The sequence below is a fragment of the Coffea arabica genome, chromosome 2e (assembly GCF_036785885.1).
Source record: "Coffea arabica cultivar ET-39 chromosome 2e, Coffea Arabica ET-39 HiFi, whole genome shotgun sequence".
NCBI lineage: Eukaryota > Viridiplantae > Streptophyta > Magnoliopsida > Gentianales > Rubiaceae > Coffea > Coffea arabica.
Window position 1 is genome coordinate 58159788 of NC_092313.1, and position 19727 is coordinate 58179514.

A 19727-nucleotide genomic window follows, 5' to 3' on the forward strand; every position below is an offset into this window, starting at 1 on the left:
CAATAGCTTCACACTCTCCAGTCCAAGTAGACAATTAAACATTCATGACAACGCCAATGTCATAGGCCCCCAAAGCTGACTGACTCTGCTCAAGGCAGTGATATAGTTTGGGAGCAAGTTGACACGATGCAGGAATACGAAGGCAACAAGAAGGAGAACATGGTGCTTGATGTCGATAGGGATAAAGTAAGTAGTGATAGAAACATGGAGATCGAGCTAGAAACTATTGATCAAGGTTCCAAAATGATAAAGGACAAAACGAACAATGGAGTATTAATAAGGAGGACAAAACAATAGCTGATAAAGAGTTGGAGGAGGCTTGTACAGGAAGTGGGCAAGAGGAAACCTCTAAGAAAGAAACAAGCAAGTACATCACTGAACATTATGGACACCAAGGGAAAATTTAGGCTGGTAGATGAAGAGTATGATAAAGAAAATTTGCTATGTGATCAAAATAAAATGAACAAGAAAGAATTCAATGGAAGGAGCAAAACCAACGAGATCAAGGTGCTAGAGTCTACCTTTGTTAGAGCTTTCCAAGCCCAATGAGAGTTGTGGCATGGAATTGCCATGGAGTGGGGAGCTCCTGAACAATTCACTAGACTATGGAGGTATCAATACTCCACTTTCCAAGTTTATTGTTTCTTGTTGAGCCAAAAAAAAATGATCATGGCTAAGTTTAAAAATAGAATTCGGTTTGATGAATTATTTGTTATAGATCCTATAGGTAAGTCTGGGGGCTTGGCTGTGATCTGGACAAATAATATTAAGGTTGAGAAAATTTTATGTACACTCTTCACTATTGGCCTGCTTCTTTATGAAAATAATCTTAATGATACTTGATGGTACGTGTGTATATATGCCAGTATTGGTTATAGGGTAAAGAAGGAGCAATTGTAGCTGTTGTCTAATAGGAAATATTTGTGGGGTGGGAGATGGATGACAATAGGGGATTTAAATGACATTATATCTAACGAGAAAAAATGGGAGGAGAAGGGAAGGTAAAGACTTGAGAGTAGTTTTAGAGAGTTGAGGAGGTACTTCATTCAAACTAATCAACTCACAGATATTTGGTTTGAAGGTGCCCCGTGGACTTGGTGTAAAAATAGGAGCCTGAGAGTTAGGTAAATGAGTGGTTAGATAGAATCCTAGCCAGTAGCTGCTAGCTAGAAGTTTTTGATAGAGCAAAGTGTCTCCAAATTGTCAAAAAGGTCTCGGACCACTGTGTTCTGGTTTTGGATACTACGTCGAGTGATAGGAAGAGAAAGAGAAGATTCCCTTTTGACAAGAAGTGGCTATAGTATAGATAGATAGAGGATGTGGTAACCAAAGTATGGAAAATAAACCAAATAGGATATTTAGAGTTAAGTAGATAATTAAGTAGTGCAAAATGTGGTTGCTTATATGGAATAGGTCATTAAACATGAATGCTAGCAAAAGAATTCAAAAAATAAAAAAAAAAAATTAAGCTGAGGCAACAACATTAGGAGCCTAATAGGAAAAAAGAGTTGAATGAGTTGAACAAGGAATTGAAAGAATCTAACAAACCAGAAGAGAGCTACTAGTGTCAAAAAATCTAGAAAACAGTGGTTGAAAGACGAGGACAAGAATACAACATTCTTCCATGCAAGTGTAAACAATAGGAAAAGGTGGAACCAATATTCATACACTCTAGAGAGAATCCGGGACCTAATGCAACACTGAAACAGAGGTTGAAGAGAAGATCAGTCAATATTTCAACAAGATCTTCACAACCACAAATACTAGAGATTTTGATGAGATATTACAAAACATATCTCAAACTATCACCGCTTAGATGAACTTAATGTCTAGACTTGTCATAGAGAAGGGGATTAAAAAAGGCATTTTTCTCAATGCACCTTGAAGAAGCACGGAACTTCCCCGGACCGAGCTGACCTGATGAGCTCGGCGTGCTGATGAGAAGAGTGTGTCCCAAGCCTGCAAAGCGAACAAGAGAGTGATCTAATAGGGGAGCCCCGAGGTCGTCCCCGAGGGCGCTCCGACGGTCAAGTTAATTTTTTGGTGAGTGAGATTCACGGGGAGTAAAACGGTCGGGAGTGATTGTCGAATAGTGAGCGTACCTTGCGCAGTCGGTGTGCGTTATGATTTATACCTGCTGAGAGAGTCCGACCTCCGTACGTTTCGGGACCTGCCCAGAATAGTCTCAATCCCGCACTGAGGGGGATCAATCCCGACCTATGCGGGATTGTTCTCTGGAGCCCCTTGGAGCCCTAGCGGCGGAGGGCCACGGAACGGTTCCCATGGGCCCGGGGTCTAAGCCCAGCTCAGGCCTCCCTGGGCTGCCACGTGTATAGGCTCAGGACGGGGCCTCTGCACTAGCCCCCTAGATTAGGTAGGGCTTCCAGGCAGACCTAATCTATATCCTTGCCACGTGGGAGCCCAGCGTCGCACCGTTCTGCCGTGGTCACCTCTGGCACAGTGCTGTCAATGAAAAGCTGCACCCGCGTCCTTTCAGTTGTCGCGTCTCTTCGGTCTCCATACCGCTCTTAAATGCGTTCACATGGGGCAGTTCAAATTCAAGCAGCCGTTTCCCCCCATTTCGCTCCCTATAAATAGGGATTCCCAGATTTTCTCAGACTCTATTTGCCATTTTCCTTTCTTCACGTATTTTTCTACTTCCAAAAGTTCTCGCGGCGAGACTTCCGGCCATCAGTACCCAGATTCCGGCGGTTTCTTCATCATCTCCTATTCCATTTACCAGTAAGTTCTTTTTCTTCCTCCTTCGCATTTTCTTTTCCTCTTTTGCCACCTTCTGCATTTTATGTCGGATCGTTCCGGCGTTACCTCCACCGCATCCCAAACTCCGGCCCGTCGTAGAGCCCTCAGAATCCTCATTTCCTCCTCGTCTTCGTCCTCATCTTCATCTTCATCCTCTCCTCCTCCTCTCACTTCTTCCTCTGCTTCTAATTCCAACTTCCACATTCCTGATCTGCTCGAGCCCATTGATATCATGAGCTCTCCATCTGCCCATTCTCTTTCCGCCCGCACCTTGGAGGAGGCGGCCGAGCTTGATGCTTTCATCGATCAGCAGGCCACTTCCATTCCTTCCCCCAAGTCCCCACATGACTCCCCTGGCGGAGTCCAGGGTGGGGCAGGTAAGGATAGAGATTCCTCAGAGAGGACCCCTACTCCTGAGTAGGGGGATGATCCTAAAATCGACTACGGTCAGCCTGACCAGCAAGAGGACACCCTCTCACCCGGGGTAGTGGCCGAGCTGGTTAGGTCCTTTTCCATTCTCCGGCCTTCAAGCCGAGGGCTGCCGGGCCCAGCGACTGAGCTAGCCGACCTCCCCCTGGCTTCGTAGCCATCTATAGGGAGCAGCTGGTCGCGGGGCTCCGACTCCCCATCCCCTCGGCCCTAGCCGAGGTTCTGAGCTACTGGGGGCTCAGAATCACCCAAGTCCACCCCAACTCGATCAGGATCATCACTGCGTTCCTGATCTATTGCCAAATCTGCTCCATTCCCTATTCTCTTTCTCTTTTCCGAGCCTCTTACACCCTCAAGCTCTCCCTTCTTGGGTGGTACTACTTCTCCCGCCGAACTGTTGGCAAGGTTCGGGGTGGGAAGGGAATCCAGGACCTGTTCTACGGGATCCCTTCTTCCGTGAAGAACTGGAAGGGGGACTTCCTCTTTGTTAAGTCCACACATTTTCTCCCTGATGTGTGGAAGGTCGGGGAGGTCGAATCCGACCCCTACCAGGAGGACCTGGACCCCGAAGCTCTCAGCCAACTGGTGTGCTCCAAGATGAAGCTCTATGCGGGCAAGTTTTCCACCGAGCAGATATCCGCGGCCGGGCTAATGGGGACTTTGTCCGGGTCCCCCGAAGGAGTGTAGCCATCCCCTACCAACTACGACACTTGTAATGCCGTCTCTAGGATCCCGTAGTCTATTGCTTCCTTCTTTCTTTTACCGACCTGTTTTTACTGACCTGGTGATGTCTGCTGCAGTGCGGAAGCTTTCCAGGCTACTGGGTGCGCCACCCGAGCAGGTCGCTCCCACCACGCAGCTAGAGGAGGCGAAGAAGGCCTCTGAGGCCTCTCCGACTCCTGGGGGCAGCTCGGCTCCCCAGAAGGAGGCCTCCCAATCTCGGTCCCCTTCCAAGCAGGTTGCCAGCAAGAAGAAGGCGACGGGGCAGAAGAGGGGCCGAAAGGATGAGCCTTCCCAACCCGGGAAGAAGCCTACGCCAGCCCCAGCACAGCGCCCTCTCCTGTTGACGTCGGGGGGCCCTGTCCACCTGAGGGTTGGTTCCGCGGAGGAGCACGCCGAGGAGACGCCTCCCCCGAGCTTGTGGCACTTCCGCCATGTCGCCTGTGACGACCCCACTTCTCCCAAGGGCGAACTCGAGGGTATTAGCGGGTCGCCTGCCTAGCTCGCACTAGGACTCGAAAGTTAAAGCAATAAAACTAGATAAACCGAAAGAGCACTATATACACAATATATACAATCCCAAAAGTGTTCTAATCATCCCATTACATCCTTATGAATATAACCAAAACCAAAGAGTAGACCCTAAGGAGGGTCCTTATACAAACCACCAAAACTAAAACAAACATTCTAATTGTTCAACTATTACATACAAATCTAACTATACTGTGTATGTATCAAAAGTCCGCGTCGGCCCCTGCTAAGGAAAACAAAAAAAGAAAGGAGTAAGCTATATGCTTAGTAAGTAATCAGGGGCAAAAGTATAAATCTCACATATTAACAATTACACAGTAAGAGTAAAGCAAAAGCAGAAAAATAACATCACATAATAAGGATACGGGTGGCTCCAAAGCCAATGCATGTGCCATGTATGATCTTCTACCGACACTCCGTCGACCACAAATAATGGTCCGTAGAACTCCACTTGTTCTCCCACCGTACACCTTATCACCCTCTCTGGCCAGACACCTCACAAACTTGCTCGAGCAAACGAAATTGAGCTTGGTTCACAAGCTCGGATCACAAACTTGGTCCACATACTCGGTGAACCGGATTCACAAACTTGGTGAGCTCAATCCAGGTTGGAATGACTTCGACCAACCCCTAACTGGCTCGAATAGTCCATCTAGGTATTGAGATCGGGCCCCAAACTCACAAACTTCACAAAATTATTCAAAAGTCACCCCGAGCCACAAGTTCAAGGGTTTTAGTTCCAAAATTGCTCATATACACAAGCCATGTACAAATATGTGCGCAAGTTAGGGTTTAGGTCGAGTGCGATAAAGTACACCCTCGCCTAGGTACCCTCTTCATATATATCGAAACACATAAGCAACTAACACACAAGCGCGGCCTGAATACTTACCCAACAAACAAAAGAGCAAAAGTACGAAATTCGTGCCGCGAGGAGTAGCTAGTAGTCCCTTCGGGTCAGTCCCGATTTTAATTTCATGTTGGGGTCAGTCCCCTCGGGTCAGTCCCGATTTTAAATTTTATGTTGGGGTCAGTCCCGATTTTAAATTTCTGCCTCGGGTCAGTCCCGATTTTAATTTTCTATTGCGGGTCAGTCCTGATTTACATTTTCTATCTCGGGTCAGTCCCAATTTAAATCCCTATGTTCGGGCCAGTCCCATGTTTAAAATTCCTTGTTTAGGTCAGTCATCTGAGTAGTTTACAGCCGAATAACACAGGTAAGTATTTGGTGTCTACTTTTTTGTCTCAAGTTTTTCCAAAACTCAGACAAAGAGGGGCAAACTGTAGACACCAAATTTTTAAGGTATTTTTGTTTACTGGTATTTTTATTTTTGATTAATTTCATTTACTTTTAGTCTTTTATTTTTAAGTCATTTTATCATTTAATTAAACTTTAATCATTTAATCATTTTATTTTGTTTGTTTCGATTCTAGGTTTTTATTTTATTTTTTGTTTTGATTCGTGTCTCTTGTCTTACTTTAATTGAATTAAGAGTTTTTTGCACTAAATTTTCAAAAAAAAGGAAAAAAAAGGAAAAAAGAAAAAGTCAATCAAAGGGACAAGAATAAGACACATAAGCCTATTTTGGGGTTTGAAATCTTGGCCTTTCATATTAGGTTTAGTTTTTTGGGGTGCCTTTAAAAATGCAAACAGCCGCAAGCCAAAAGGGGGTAACAAAAAGGGCGGAACAATTAGAGAAGGGGAGTTTCGTTTGGAGGCTAGAAGAAACAGAAGGAAAAAAAAGGAGCTTGGTCTGAGAGCTTGAGAAACAGGGGAGGCTTGCGGCTAAAAAATAGAGTAACAGAGGAAGGAGCGACGGGGAAAATGAAAGGGACAGAGTTGAGGGGAGCAAGAGAAAAAGCTTCGGCCTTGAGAGAAAAAGACAGAGGGCGGCGACGGGAGCTTGAAAGAAAAGGGGGGCTTCGAGTAAAGCAGAAAAACAGAGAGGGAGTCTTCAGCAAGAGCAGAGGAAAAATCTGAAAATTGGGGAAGTTCTTCCGGTAGAGAGAAATGAGCGAGAGAGAGTAAAAACAGGAAAGAAATGGCGACGGATGAAGAGGTCCTGGGCTGAGGGAAGGAGAGGAAGGAAAACAGAGGGGCGGCGGACAAAGGACTGCGCCACGGACAAGCGGAGCAGCAAGAGCTAAATGAAGGCAGAACAGAAAAGGGAAAAGCCGAGCGGAGGAGTTGCAATTTGCTGTCGGCTCCGGAAATTCCCACCATCACCGGCGAACATTCACCAAGAAGGAGTACGGTAAGTAACCATTTTACTTTAAATTTCAGCTTCCATTCAAGAATAAATGCTGGAAATCCCAACCCCAAAATCTGTCTCTGGTGAATTTGTTTCTTGCAATTTTTCGGTGATTGTTCATAAATATTTGACCGCGCACGCTCTGTGTATTGATTGGTCTGCGTTCTTTTGTGTTGCTGATAATTTTTGGGCTCTGATTTCCATCCCTTGAGCGAAAAATTGCTAAAATCCTCCATGCCTATGTAATGTTTGACAAAATGCCCAAATGGAAATTTTGAACTAAAAGGAGGAGATTTTATCCTTTTTCTGTTTACGTTCAAGAGGGACTCTGGCCAGATCAAAGCTGGCCAGAACCTGGGAGTTTGTTAGTAAGGGGAAGGGAACCAAGGAATTTTAGAGTTGGTTCTTTCATTAATTTTGCTGTCATTGATGTCGGATGATGGTGTGGTGTGTTGTTGCCGTGTAAAATTGCCGAAATGTGGGAGCATCAGGGGTTGCAGAAGCTTTCCTCTGAGTCACGCTGAAGAAGAAAGCTTCAGCGAACCATTTGTTTGCAAATGTTTGGAAATTCGCGAATTGGCCCCTGAACCATAAGTAATTTCATAACGGCCCGAATAATTTGATTTTTTCTTTCAATTGGGTCCTGAATTAATTTCAAATTGACCCCTGGGTTTAGTTCTCTTCATGTTTTGTACATATTGGCCTTTGTTCCTTGGCTTTTGCCTAATTTCTGATAGGACTTGAAAGTTGGAAAAGTTGAACTTATTTTGCCCTTTTAGACTTTAATTATCCTTTCTTTTTTTAAGTAGTCTTTTGGGTGGATTAATTCTTGATTTTTAGGTCATAATTGTGGTTTAATAATTTTAGTTGATTTTATCATGTTGGGTTTTAGTGAAACAAGTGATTTTGGGTTGAGAGATTATTTTGCCTGGGTTTAAAGGAATGGGTTGAGTCTTTTATTTTTGGGTTTTGATTTGGGCTAGAGGGTAGAAGCCCATTGACTCTATTGGTTATTCTTGGGGTTATAAATGACAGATTGGTCCTTTCTTTTGCTATGGGTCTCGGTTGGGTTGGGGGAGGTTTTCAGCCCAAACAAATAAATAAAATGGCCCAGTGCTGATCCATTAAGAAACCAAAGAACAAATTTACAGAGCAGTCCCTATACTTCTCTTTAATTTCACTATGACCCTACAAACTTTCAATGCTTTCCATTGGGTCCCTAATTTAATTGCAAAGAGGTCCCTAAACTTTATTTTTCTTTATTTTTGACCCCAAAACTTTGTTAATTTTTGCAATTAAGCCCCTTCTTCTTTTACCCTTTTTAAATGTGGGTTGTTTACATGATTTAATTGATTCAATTTCATGTTCATTTTTATCTTTTGTGATTATTTGTTAATTAAAGTGATGCCTTCACCTTTTCTTTTATTTTGGAGGGTAAATAAGTAATTTCACACTATTAGGGCATCAATTCAAGGGAGGTACACTCTATCCTTTATTCTTGACTTTATTTGACCTTATGTGCCTTATGTGACTTTATGTGCTCAATTGCATGCCATTTGAATGCTTTCATTTTATTTATTTATTTAGGAAACCAAAGAACGAATTTACAGAGCAGTCCCTATACTTCTCTTTAATTTCACTATGACCCTACAAACTTTCAATGCTTTCAATTGGGTCCCTAATTTAATTGCAAAGAGGTCCCTAAATTTATTTTTCTTTAATTTTGACCCCAAAACTTTGTTAATTTTTGCAATTAAGCCCCTTCTTCTTTTACCCTTTTTAAATGTGGGTTGTTTACATGATTTAATTGATTCAATTTCATGTTCATTTTTATCTTTTGTGATTATTTGTTAATTAAAGTGATGCCTTGACCTTTTCTTGTATTTTGGAGGGTAAATAAGTAATTTCACCCTATTAGGGCATCAACTCAAGTGAGGTACACTCTATCCTTTATTCTTGACTTTATTTGACCTTATGTGCCTTATGTGACTTTATGTGCTCAATTGCATGCCATTCGAATGCTTTCATTTTATTTATTTATTTATTCGCTTTATTTGTTTTAATTTAGTATTTTTATTTTATTTTAGTTCAATTTTTGATCATTTGAAAGGCACTTGAATGCCACAATTGTAATAGTTAGGCTATTATATCATTTCATTTAATTCCTTCCCTCTTAGATTGTAGTAGGCTTCCCCCCCGAATGTAATAATTAGGGCTTTATTTGATTTACTTGCCTTATGCGTGTTTTGCATGTCTATGTGCTATGTGTTACCGCTTTCTTAGGACGTGCATCTAGATATCATGCCTATGTGTTGTGTGCCTTATGTGATCTATGTGTTTATTTGCTTTATTATGCTTCATCTGATTTTCTTAGACTGTAATAAATGCATGTTATCACACTAGTCCAATGCTAGCTGTGATTCCTTTCCCGTCACCACACTAGTCCAACGCTAGTTGTGGCTCTTTGTTCCGATTTCCCACTAGTCCAATGCTAGTGAGGATTCGTAGATATGGGCTAGTCCAATGCTAAACTCTTAGGGACCTCCCTCGTTAGATCATGTTTGTATGATTACATTACACTTCATGCATATTTTTTCATTTTTTAGGATCTTTATCATTTTCACATAATATTTCCCCTAATAAAATATCCCTTACCCCTACGTATATATAACATTTATATTTGCATCTCATTTAGGAAATTAGGGGGGTAGATTAGTGCATTTTGCCTGATTAGACTAGAGATAGCCCCTTAGATATGTGATACTGACGAGTTTGGCTTTCTAGTTTTAGCACGCTCGTATTCCCTCTATTAAAGGGAAAATTGAGTCACGAACATTAGTCCCCCGTACCCGACATGATGCACTCCTTTAACACATGTATATTTCTATAATTATTTTATCCCTTTTCTTTTCTTAGAGTCTCATATTTTTGCATTATTCGTGACCTCTCCAAAGAGTCATTATTGGGCATCACAATTAATGTGATTGGCACCATTCAAGTTTTGAAGAGAAATTTTGCCCCCCGATACCCCCTATGTCTAGGGTTTGCATCCATATAGTACATCCAAATGTGATAAATTCTTTTGTTAAAACAAGAAAATCTTTGACTAAATCACGCAACTAGCCTTGGTTAAGTCGAAGGGGTGCCTTGGATTTCATCCTTGCTTTCCCCTTCGTCAAATGTGACTCCCGAACCTTTTTCGTTGGCTTACGTAGACTAGGAGTCGTTTAAAAGGGGTTTCTTTTCTATCTTTTTCCTTTAAAAAAATTCATTTTAGGTGACTTGGTACACCTTAACTCCATACCAAGTGGCGACTCCGATTTTTATTTCAAAAACCCTTTTTTAAACTATATTTTGGGTCAAATCGTCGCATTTTCAAGTCCCATTAAGACCCATATTTTTCATTTTCTTTTTTAATCAAAATTCATTTTTTCAAATAAAAATTCACTTTTCAAAACCATTTATTTATTTTTCTTGTAAAAAATGGGGCGCGACACCCTCTATGCACGACCCCCGTTACTTCTGCCCGTCCTGGGGGCTCTCCCTCAATGACCGAGCCCAGTTCCCCGAGGTGGCTCGCGAGTTGGTCACAGGCTCGATCCTCCCGCGTGACAGGAGGTGGATGGACCTGGCGAGTCCGTCCGAGCTCCAGGACATGTACTTCACCGCCCAGGCCCAAGTAAGTCTTCTTTCACTTAGGCCACTTGGGTCCCTGTTCTTTCCTTAGGGATGTGCTAAGTTTTACTTTTCTTTCCTCAGGCCAATGCCTCCGGCGCTGCCTTGGTGACTCGCTTCTTCGAACTGTCTCCTGACTTGGAGAAATTGCAAAAGGAGAATCGGGAGGCAGAGCAGAGGCTTGCCCAGGCCCTTCAGGAGGCAGACTCTCTTAAGGCCAGGTTGGGCAAGGTCGAGAAGGAGCTGGAAACGGCCCAAGTCCAGCTCGCCTCCACCCGGTCCGAGCTGGACCAGGAGAAGAAGGGCGTGGCAAAGCTGAGGGAGGACCACGCCATTGAGCTCACCGGCACCGTCAGGCTGGAGCGCAAGAAGGCTGTTCGGGAGTTCATCTCCTCTGAACAGTTTGCCGAGGACGTCGCTCTCCTCAACCAGCCCATCCTTCAGGTCGGCTTCACGCGTGCCCTGGACCAGGTGAAGGGTCTCAACCCGCCTGGCTTCAACTTGGCTGACTTCAAGGATTACAACCCCGCAGCTGATGGGAAGCTGGACTGGCTCTTCGATGGGTACTGCAAGGGGCATGCCCTGAAGGACCTGGTGGGCAGGAGCGATGTGGGGGCCGAGCTGACGGAGGTTCCCTTGGAGGAGTACGAGGCTCCCGGCAGGACTTCCGAGAAGGAGCTGGTGGCTTAGGGTAACGGTCACTCCAGAAATCCTTTCCATCTTCTTATAAGGATGTGACTGTGCTCCAGTAATGATTGAGCCTCAATGCCCCGTAGTTCATGATTTTCATAGATATCTTTTTGAATAGCCTTCACCATACGCCTCTCAGCATGCTTAAGGTGTACCCTCAGTTCCCACCTCAAGCAGGTCGCCAGCAAGAAGAAGGCATAGCTAGGTTTTCCTTTCATTTTATAGCTCGGTAGGCTTTGTAATAGATAGGATCGGAATGCATATATGAAACGATGTTTGAATGAAACTATCTGATTTTGACTTTCAATCCTTGCTAACGCCGAACTTTAGTAACCGAAAAGGCATACCGACCTCTCGGGTTGAGCACTAAATAGGTCCACCAAGGCAGCGTGCCGGCCTCTTGGGTCGAGCATCTATCACACTTTAAACTAACAACTAAGTTGTCAGGGACACCAAACCATCAAATTATCAGGCTGATTTAGCAGTCGAATTCTAATAACCGGAGCGACGAGCCGGCCTCCTGGGCTGAACACCAAACCTCTGGGCTTTAAGTTACGCCGACCTCCTGGGTCGAACGTCAAATCTGATTTTATTGAAGCAGCGTGCCGTCCTCTCGGGCCGAGCATCCGCCAAACTATAAGCCAACAACAAAATTTTCAAAGGACGACAAACTGGGGTCCCATCAAATGATCAAACTAAATTAACAACCAAATTCCAACAACCTGGGCGGCATGCCGACCTCCTGGGCCGAGCATCGGACCCTAAGGTTTTTTTTTTTTTTTTAAGCTGCTCCGATCTCCTGGGTCGAGCGGCAAAATTTTAAAGACGGTCTTGCCGACCTCCTGGGCCGAACATCAAACTCTCAGACTTTAAAGCTTTGAGCCCTGTCGGCCTCCTGGGTCGAGCGTCGATCTCTCAGACTTGAAAGGCATTCCATCCGTTACCTTTCAAAATTTTAAAGATAATCATGCCGACCTCCTGGGTCGAGCGTCGATCTTTACCATTCAGGGCCCCCTACTAGGACACTTAGCATTATCTGAGTGTGCTAGTGTAGAAGTGAAAAGTTAAACGGCATTGATAATGAGAATGGACTTAAAACTTGAAAGTCGAACATTTATTTAATGATGAACTTGTATGAGAATTCCAGAGAATACAGTAAGATACCCTGGACCAATCTATCCTACGAACAACCGCAAATTCGAGAAGTGTCAAGTGCGGGGTACCTCTACTCCGTCTAATTTCGCAAGCTTACAGTACCCAGCACGGCTCGCTTCCAGGACTTTGTACGGCCCCTCCCAGTTTGGGTCAAGCTTGTGGGGGCTATGAGCTCGACTGACTGAGTTCTTTCTTAAGACGAGGTCACCCGGCTGGTACTGCTTGTTCCTCACCTTCGCGTTGTGGTAGCGGGCGAGCTGGCTTTTATACTTAACCATCCGTATCGCCGCCTCCTCGCGCTTGGCCTCCAGCAAGTCCAAATTGCACCTCAACTCCTCTTCGTTGGCTGATGTAACGAAGTTTTGTGTTCGAGGCGAGGAGAGGCCGACCTCCGCGGGCACCACCGCCTCCGCCCCATAAGTCAGGAAAAACGGGGTCTCATGAGTGGCTATCCTCGGCGTAGTGCGTTAAGCCCATAGGACGCTAGGGAGTTCATCTAGCCAGTTAGACTGGGCTAGTTCCAACCTGGTCTTCAGCCCTCGCAGAATGGTTCGATTAACATTCTCTACCTGACCGTTGGCTTGGGGATGTCCGACCGAGGTGAAGTGTTGGCTAATCCCGAGCTGGGCGCACCAGCTCCTGAAGGGATTTTCAGCAAACTGTCGCCCGTTGTCGGATATCAAGACATGCGGGATCCCGAAGCAGCAAACTATGTTCTTTCAGAAGATCTTCTGAATTGCCCTTCCGGAGATAGTGGTCAGGGGTCCGGCCTCCATCGACTTTGTGAAATAGTCGATGGCCACCACGAGGTGTTCGTACCTTCCAGGAGCTCGGGGAAAGGGACCCAGGAGGTCTATTCCCCACTGGGCAAAGGGTCAAGGACTGTGGATGGGGACCATTTCCCTAGTGGGTTGGTGGCGCAGCGGGGCGTGCACCTGGCAAACTCGGCATTTCTGAACAAGAGCTGCGGCATCTCGAAACACCGAGGGCCAGTAGTAGCCTAGGAGCAGGCATTTTTTGGCCAACACTCGGGACCCCACATGTGCCGGGCACAGGCCTTCGTGAACTTCTTGGAGAACATAGTCGCCCTCCTCAGGAGTTACGCACTTTAGCCAGGGAGACAAATACGACCTCCTGTAGAGGATCCCCCCAGCGTAGGCGTACTTAGCAACTCTGAGCTGGAGTCGGCGAGTCTCGGTTTTATCCTCGGAGAGGACACCCGAACTGAGGAAGTCCACGAGAGGAGTCATCCAAGTGGTCGGGCTGTCTATGGCCAAGACTTGGATCTGGTCAATGCTTTTTTGTTTGACTACCTCCACCAAAACTTCCTTGCTCAGGTGGGCAAACGAGGAGGACGCCTGTTTCGACAGTGCGTCCGCCCGCTTGTTCTGCGACCTCGGCACCCGCTCGATCTCAAAAGTGTCAAACAGGGCTATCGCCTCTCGCACCTTAGTCAAATACTTCTTCATGACGTCCTCCTTGGCCTCGTACTCCCCGCGGACTTGGTAGACTACGAGCTGAGAGTCGCTCCGAACCCTGATCGCGGTTATGCCCATCTGGTGGGCTATCCGCAATCCTGTCAACAGGGTCTCGTACTCTGCCTCATTGTTAGATGCCGGGAAGTCGTATTTGAGTGCGTAGGTCAGCTCCTCCTCGGTGGGCGAGGTGAGCAGCAGGCCGGCTCCGCTCCCTTCCTTACTCGAGGCTCCGTCCACAAATAGTACCCACGGCTCCTCCAGCCGTGTCTCCTCGGGCAAAGAGCTCGGCTCAGTCACTGACAAGCTAGCTCCCTCGGCGAGGAAGTCGGCCAGAGCCTGAGTTTTGATAGCTGTGCGAGGCTGATAGCCGATGTCATGCTCGACCAGTTCGACGGCCCATTTGGTCATTCTGCCCGAGACCTCAGGTTTTGTGAATATCTGTCGTAAGGGTTGATCCGTCAGGACAGTAATGCTGTGGGCCTGAAAATAAGGTCGGAGCTTCCGGGCGGCGTGCCTCAAGGCGAGGACCAATTTTTCCGCCAGCGTGTACCGCGTTTTCGGCCCTTGTAGAGCACGGCTAACGTAGTATATTGGCCTTTGAGCCCCCCTATCCTCCCGTACCAAAACCGCGCTAACGGTCTCGTTGCAAGCAGACAAGTATAGGAACAGGGTTTCTCCCTGCTCCGGGGCAGTCAGAGCAGGTAGCTCAGCTAGGTATGCTTTTAGGTCGGTGAAATCTTTCTGGCATTCTTCCGTCCATTGAAAGTCCTTTGGCGCTTTCAGGATTCGAAAGAAGGGTAGCCCCCTTACCGCGGAGCGCGAGAGGAATCTATTCAGGGCGGCCATCCTTCCCGTGAGCCGTTGGACCTCCTTGATGCTCATCGGGGGACCATGTCCACGATGGCTGGAGCTTATCCGCGTTGGCCCGGATCCCCTCTCGGGAGACCAGGAAGCCCAAGAACTTTCCTGACCTGATCCCGAAGGTACATTTCTTTAGGTTCAGCCGCATCCGGCTTTCCCACAGGATGTTCAGGATTTCCCTCAGGTCGGGAACGAGCTGCCGGTCAGTTCGACTCTTGACGATCATATCGTCCACATAGACCTCCATACTCCTGCCGATCTGACTCTGGAATAGTTTGTTGACCAGGCGCTGGTAGGTAGCTCCAGCGTTTTTCAATCCAAACGGCATTGTCCGGTAGCACTACGTCCCTTTCTCGGTGATGAAGGAAGTCTTTTTCCGATCTTCCTCGGCCATCTCTATCTGGTGGTATCCCTTGAAGGCATCTAGGAAACACAAAATGTCAAAACCCACAGTAGAGTTTATTAACCTGTCGATCCTTGGTAAGGGGAAGCAGTCCTTTGGGCAGGCCTTGTTAAGATCTGTGAAATCCACGCACATCCTACAAGACTGGTCCTCCTTCTTCACCAGGACGGGATTGGCTAACCAGGTCGGGTAATATACCTCCAAGATGATCTTGGATTCCAGCAGCTTGCTGACCTCCTTCCTGATCACCTCATTCCTGTCGCACCCCATTTTTTATAAGAAAAATAAACGAATTGTTTGAAAAGTGAATTTTAGTTTGATTTTTTGGTTGGAAAATGAATTTGTGATTTAAAAAGAAAATGAAAAATATGGGTCTAAATGGGACTTGAAAATGCGACGATTTGACCCAAAATATAGTTTAAAAGGGGTTTTGAAATAAAAATCGGAGTCGCCACTTGGTATAGAGTTAAGGTGTACCAAGTCATCAAAAATGAGTTTTCAAAGGAAAATGTAGAAAAACCCCTTTTAAACGACTTATAGTCTACGAAAATCAAAGGAAAGGTTCGGGAGTCACATTTGATGAAGGGGAAGGCAAGGATAAAAATCCAAGGCACCCCTTCGACCTAGCCAAGGCTAGTTGCGTGATTTAGTCAAAAATTTTCTTGTTTTTGTCGCGCCCCACTTTTTGAGTGTGTGAAAGTAGTGTGTGAGATATGTATGCGAACGTGTGTGAAAATGAAGATAAAAGGCCGTGGGATTGTGAAATGCGACGGTTTGGCCAAACATATAGTTTAAAAAGGGTTTTTTTGAATGAAAAATGGAGTCACCACTTGGTATAGAGTTAGGGTGTACCAAGTCACCCAAAAATGAATTTTTGGAAAGAAAAGCGAACAAACCCTTTTTAAAGAATTTTAGGTCTATGTAACCAAAGAAAGGGATCGGGGGTCACATTTGATGAGGGAGAAGGCAAAGGCAAAGCCTAAGGCACTCCCTTACCCTAGTCAAAGCTAGTTGCGTGATTTAGCCCTTCTTTTCCTAATTCTTCTACCCAAAGTATACGTTGCATGTTGGATGTGACTAATGGATATGACAAAAATGCAATCCTAAATCTAAAATGTCTCTTATGAGGCTTTTTGGTCCCAATCGCATGAGTTGTGATGGCCAATAAGGAAAACTCTCATAGAGGTCATGGGTAATGCAAATGAAGACTCAAATATGAGTGCAAGTATGAAAAATGTAAGAAAAGTGCAAAATAAAAATACAAATGTATGTGCAAGTGTGCAAATGTAAGAAAAGTGCATGTGTGCCAATTGAGAAAATAAAGGTGTTTGTGTGCAAGTGGATGAAAATAGGGTATAATAGTAGTAAATGCATATAAGTGCGATTGGGTGCAATTCGTGAGGTAAAAAATAAATAAGTGATAGAGAAAGAAGAGAAATGTGTGAACATGGCATGTGGAGTGAGAAAAATATAAGTAGTGAGAGAGTGTGGATAAAGAAAGTGAGGAAGTGATGCAATAAAAATGAGAGTGTATGAACCTAGAGGAATGTATCAAGTCGGGTACGGGGATGACTTCTAACTTCATGATTTTTAATTTTCCCTTTGATTAGAAGGAAGAACTAGCGTGCTAAGGCTATTTTGTAGCCACACTCGCTCGTTTCCCTTATCGAAAGGGGACTCTCAAACAAATGTACCCTATAACTAGCATAAGGATGCAAAAACCTAAAATGAAGGGGAAAGGATTAGAGGAGCATGCCAAATGCTAGAAAACTAAGAAAAATGTATGAAATGTAGTGAAACATGCAAGTATGTACTAACGAGAGGGGGCGGCCTATTGGGTCTAGCATTGGACTAACCCTTTTCTAAAATTCTCTCACAAGCATTGGACTTGCGAGAGCTCGAGGGGAAAGACCATGACCAGCGTTGGACTAGCCACGGTGACGTCACACATTCATTATAAACCAAATAAATCATGTAAAGTCTAATAAAGCAAATAAATACATAAATCACATATTGCACATAACACATAAGCATGGTATCTAGATGCAAGACCCTAAGAAAGCAAGTAACACGTAGCACGTAAGCATGCAAATCACAAAAGGCAATTAAGGCCCTAACTATTACATTTTTAGGGGGGAAGGCCTACTACAATCTAAAAGGGGAAGCGGAATAAGATAAATAAAATAACCTAACTATTACAACTTTGGCATTCAAGTGCCTTCAAATGACTTGCTAATTAAAACGAAATAAAAAGAAAGCGAAATAGGCAGTTAAACATAAAATGAAAAACGAATTAAGCATGCATATTCACACATAACACGTAGGAGCACGTAGGAGAAATAAAATCAAGAAAATATTTGCTCGACGGTGCTAGAAACCATAATAGCATCTTTGGCATTAATATTTCCAGATCCAATCCTATGGTTTCCATTCTTTTCTTTGCTAATGATTCCTTAGTCTTTTGTAAGCCTAATGTGCAAGAAGCAAATCATATAATGGAGATCCTTTATAGAGTTGGGAAAGCTTCTGATAAGTGTTTATTGTGAGAACCTGAAAATTTTCACATTTTGCAGGCATTATTTCATTTCTTTGCCTACATTTTTATTCCTTTCTTTTAAAATAATACATTTTCTATATATTTTATAAGTAAATACAGTTTTTGAATCATTTTCTGGTATAAGTTAGTGTACGTTCAATTTGGCAGGGTATTAAGGACGTGGGACCCGCTAGTGCGGTAAGTGTGATAAAATTTTGACGACTACGTTAAGTTTTGTATTGAGAGATATTATTTTACAAGGTACTAGGGGATGATTAGAGGTTAGTTATCTAGGTTAAGCTTGGTACATAAAGGGATAAGAATAAACTTAAGAAAGGACAAGTGTCATGAAACCATTGGAGGGAAATTTTGACCAAATTTCTTTACCTTTACTAAATATCAAATCTTGACCAAGATCATCTTCATTTTTCTTATGCCTTGGCCGAATATAGAGAGGAGAGAAGAGAGAAAAAACTATCATCTTGTTCTTCAAATCCAAGCCCAAATCTTGAGTTCCAACCATTAGTATCTCAAATTACTCCATAGAAACTTCTTGCTAGGAAGGATTAAGGAGGTTGGTGGAGTTGTTTTGAAAAGGGAAGCACTAAGCTATCATTTTTCTTTGGATTTCAAGGTATTTTGCCAAGAACTTCCTCTTTACTTCTATTAATTGGTAATTAGTGGCTTACAGTTGTTATAGATGCTACTTTGTGGAAGATTGCATGATTTTAAGTAGAGTTTGATAAATTTTGGATTTATTAGTGAATTTTCTGATTTTATATGATAGCTTGATATGGTGTGAAATGGAGTTTTTGTGTGTTAGTTGTAGTTGTTTGCGGAAAATTTCAGAATTTGTGCGGAAATTTCAGGTTTAGGGTTTCAAATCTGCCCTGTTTTGCACTGTACGTTTGTCCTTGAGGAAGGCCAAATCAGCCCTTACCCAAAACATGAAAGTTGTTGATAATTGAGTTAGCTAGCTACTGGTAAAATTTCAGCTCAATCGGAGCACTGTAGCCCATGAAATAACTGAAATACCCTTGACTGCCACAAACTTGTTTCACGGACAGTTTTCTGTCCTCACTAAAATTTCGATTTTTGACTATGAAAATGCATGATTTTGCTTTGGAGATCTTCATAAGAAATGTAGGTATATGTTTTGGCTTCGAAACGCCATAAGATTCGTTTCAATCCGATAAGTCTAGCTTCAGTTGTGGTTGTTGTGCCGAAAGGTGTGTTTTATAGTCTATGATTTGTATATGGTTGTTTTGAGATGAATTGGTGTTAATTGTAGGATGAAAAAGTAAGGAAATGTAGGGGATATGCTGTCCAATTTTTGGGAATGTTGGATTTCTTCGAGTTTGGTTTGGTTTGGGATATGTAAGAAGGGCTTTTGGGGTTGTTCGAGCCCTAGGTCTTCATGTTACCTTTTCGTTCCAAAAATCATGTTTTGCACCCTTGCATTTGTAATTATTTGGAGAGGTATACGACTTATAGTCGAGCCTCATTTGTGCATTTTATTTACTGGATTTGTGGCTGTAGGAACCATAATTGTTTTCCTTGGTTATTCTAGGATTTCTTGGTGACTAAAGCCATACGTTGGTTGAAAACTTTTGAAGTATCTTTACGTGAATTGGTGAGTGTACCACTCCTCTGAATTATTACTAAACTGGTTATCTGTACTTGCAAATTGCTGTTTGAATGTCTTTACCGACTATTTATTTTGTATGAGACAAGGGTGTACTTTATTACACTCGTTTCGTTTCACTTGCTTGTCTTCTAGTTCCTGTATCAATTTGAACTTGTTATCTGAGCTTGTTATGATGTCGTTTGGAAGTGTATCCAACGACCATCTTGTTAAACCTGAGCTCAACCTCATGGAGAGTCAATTGAATCGAGCCAGCAAGGACTTGGTCGAGGAAAATTGATAATCCATGGGTGCCTGTTCTTGGGAAATCTTTGGGTATTGGAGACTCTGGATTTCCGGTATACTGGAGTATTATCATTCCTGTTCCTGTTTGGCGTTCGGGCCCGGTTAAGGGGTATGTTTGGTGAACGGGATTTTGGCGTAAGCGGGGTCTACGGACATGTGTGTTTCATTAAACGTTGACGGAGGGTCAACGAGGTTGGGATCAAGTATTGTAACAGAAAGTTGGCTCCTGAGAGCCACTTGTATCCTTTAATTTGTGGTGTTCATTCATTTCTCTTATTTGATGTGTATATGTGCCCTAAACGTGATT

At 43.9% G+C, this 19727-nt stretch overlaps 1 protein-coding gene across 1 annotated transcript; it reads right to left on the reverse strand.

Moving 5' to 3' along the window:
• Positions 1-13087: 13087 nt before the first annotated feature.
• LOC113709993 (uncharacterized) lies at positions 13088-14536 on the reverse strand. Its single transcript, XM_027232842.2, has one exon. The coding sequence runs from the start codon at positions 14534-14536 to the stop codon at positions 13088-13090; it is 1449 nt and encodes a 482-aa protein (XP_027088643.2).
• Between the last annotated feature and the right edge of the window lie 5191 nt (positions 14537-19727).

Bases quoted from the DNA above. Each gene is read 5' to 3' on its own strand.
- LOC113709993 (XM_027232842.2), bottom strand. From the start codon at position 14,536: ATGGCCGCCCTGAATAGATTCCTCTCGCGCTCCGCGGTAAGGGGGCTA.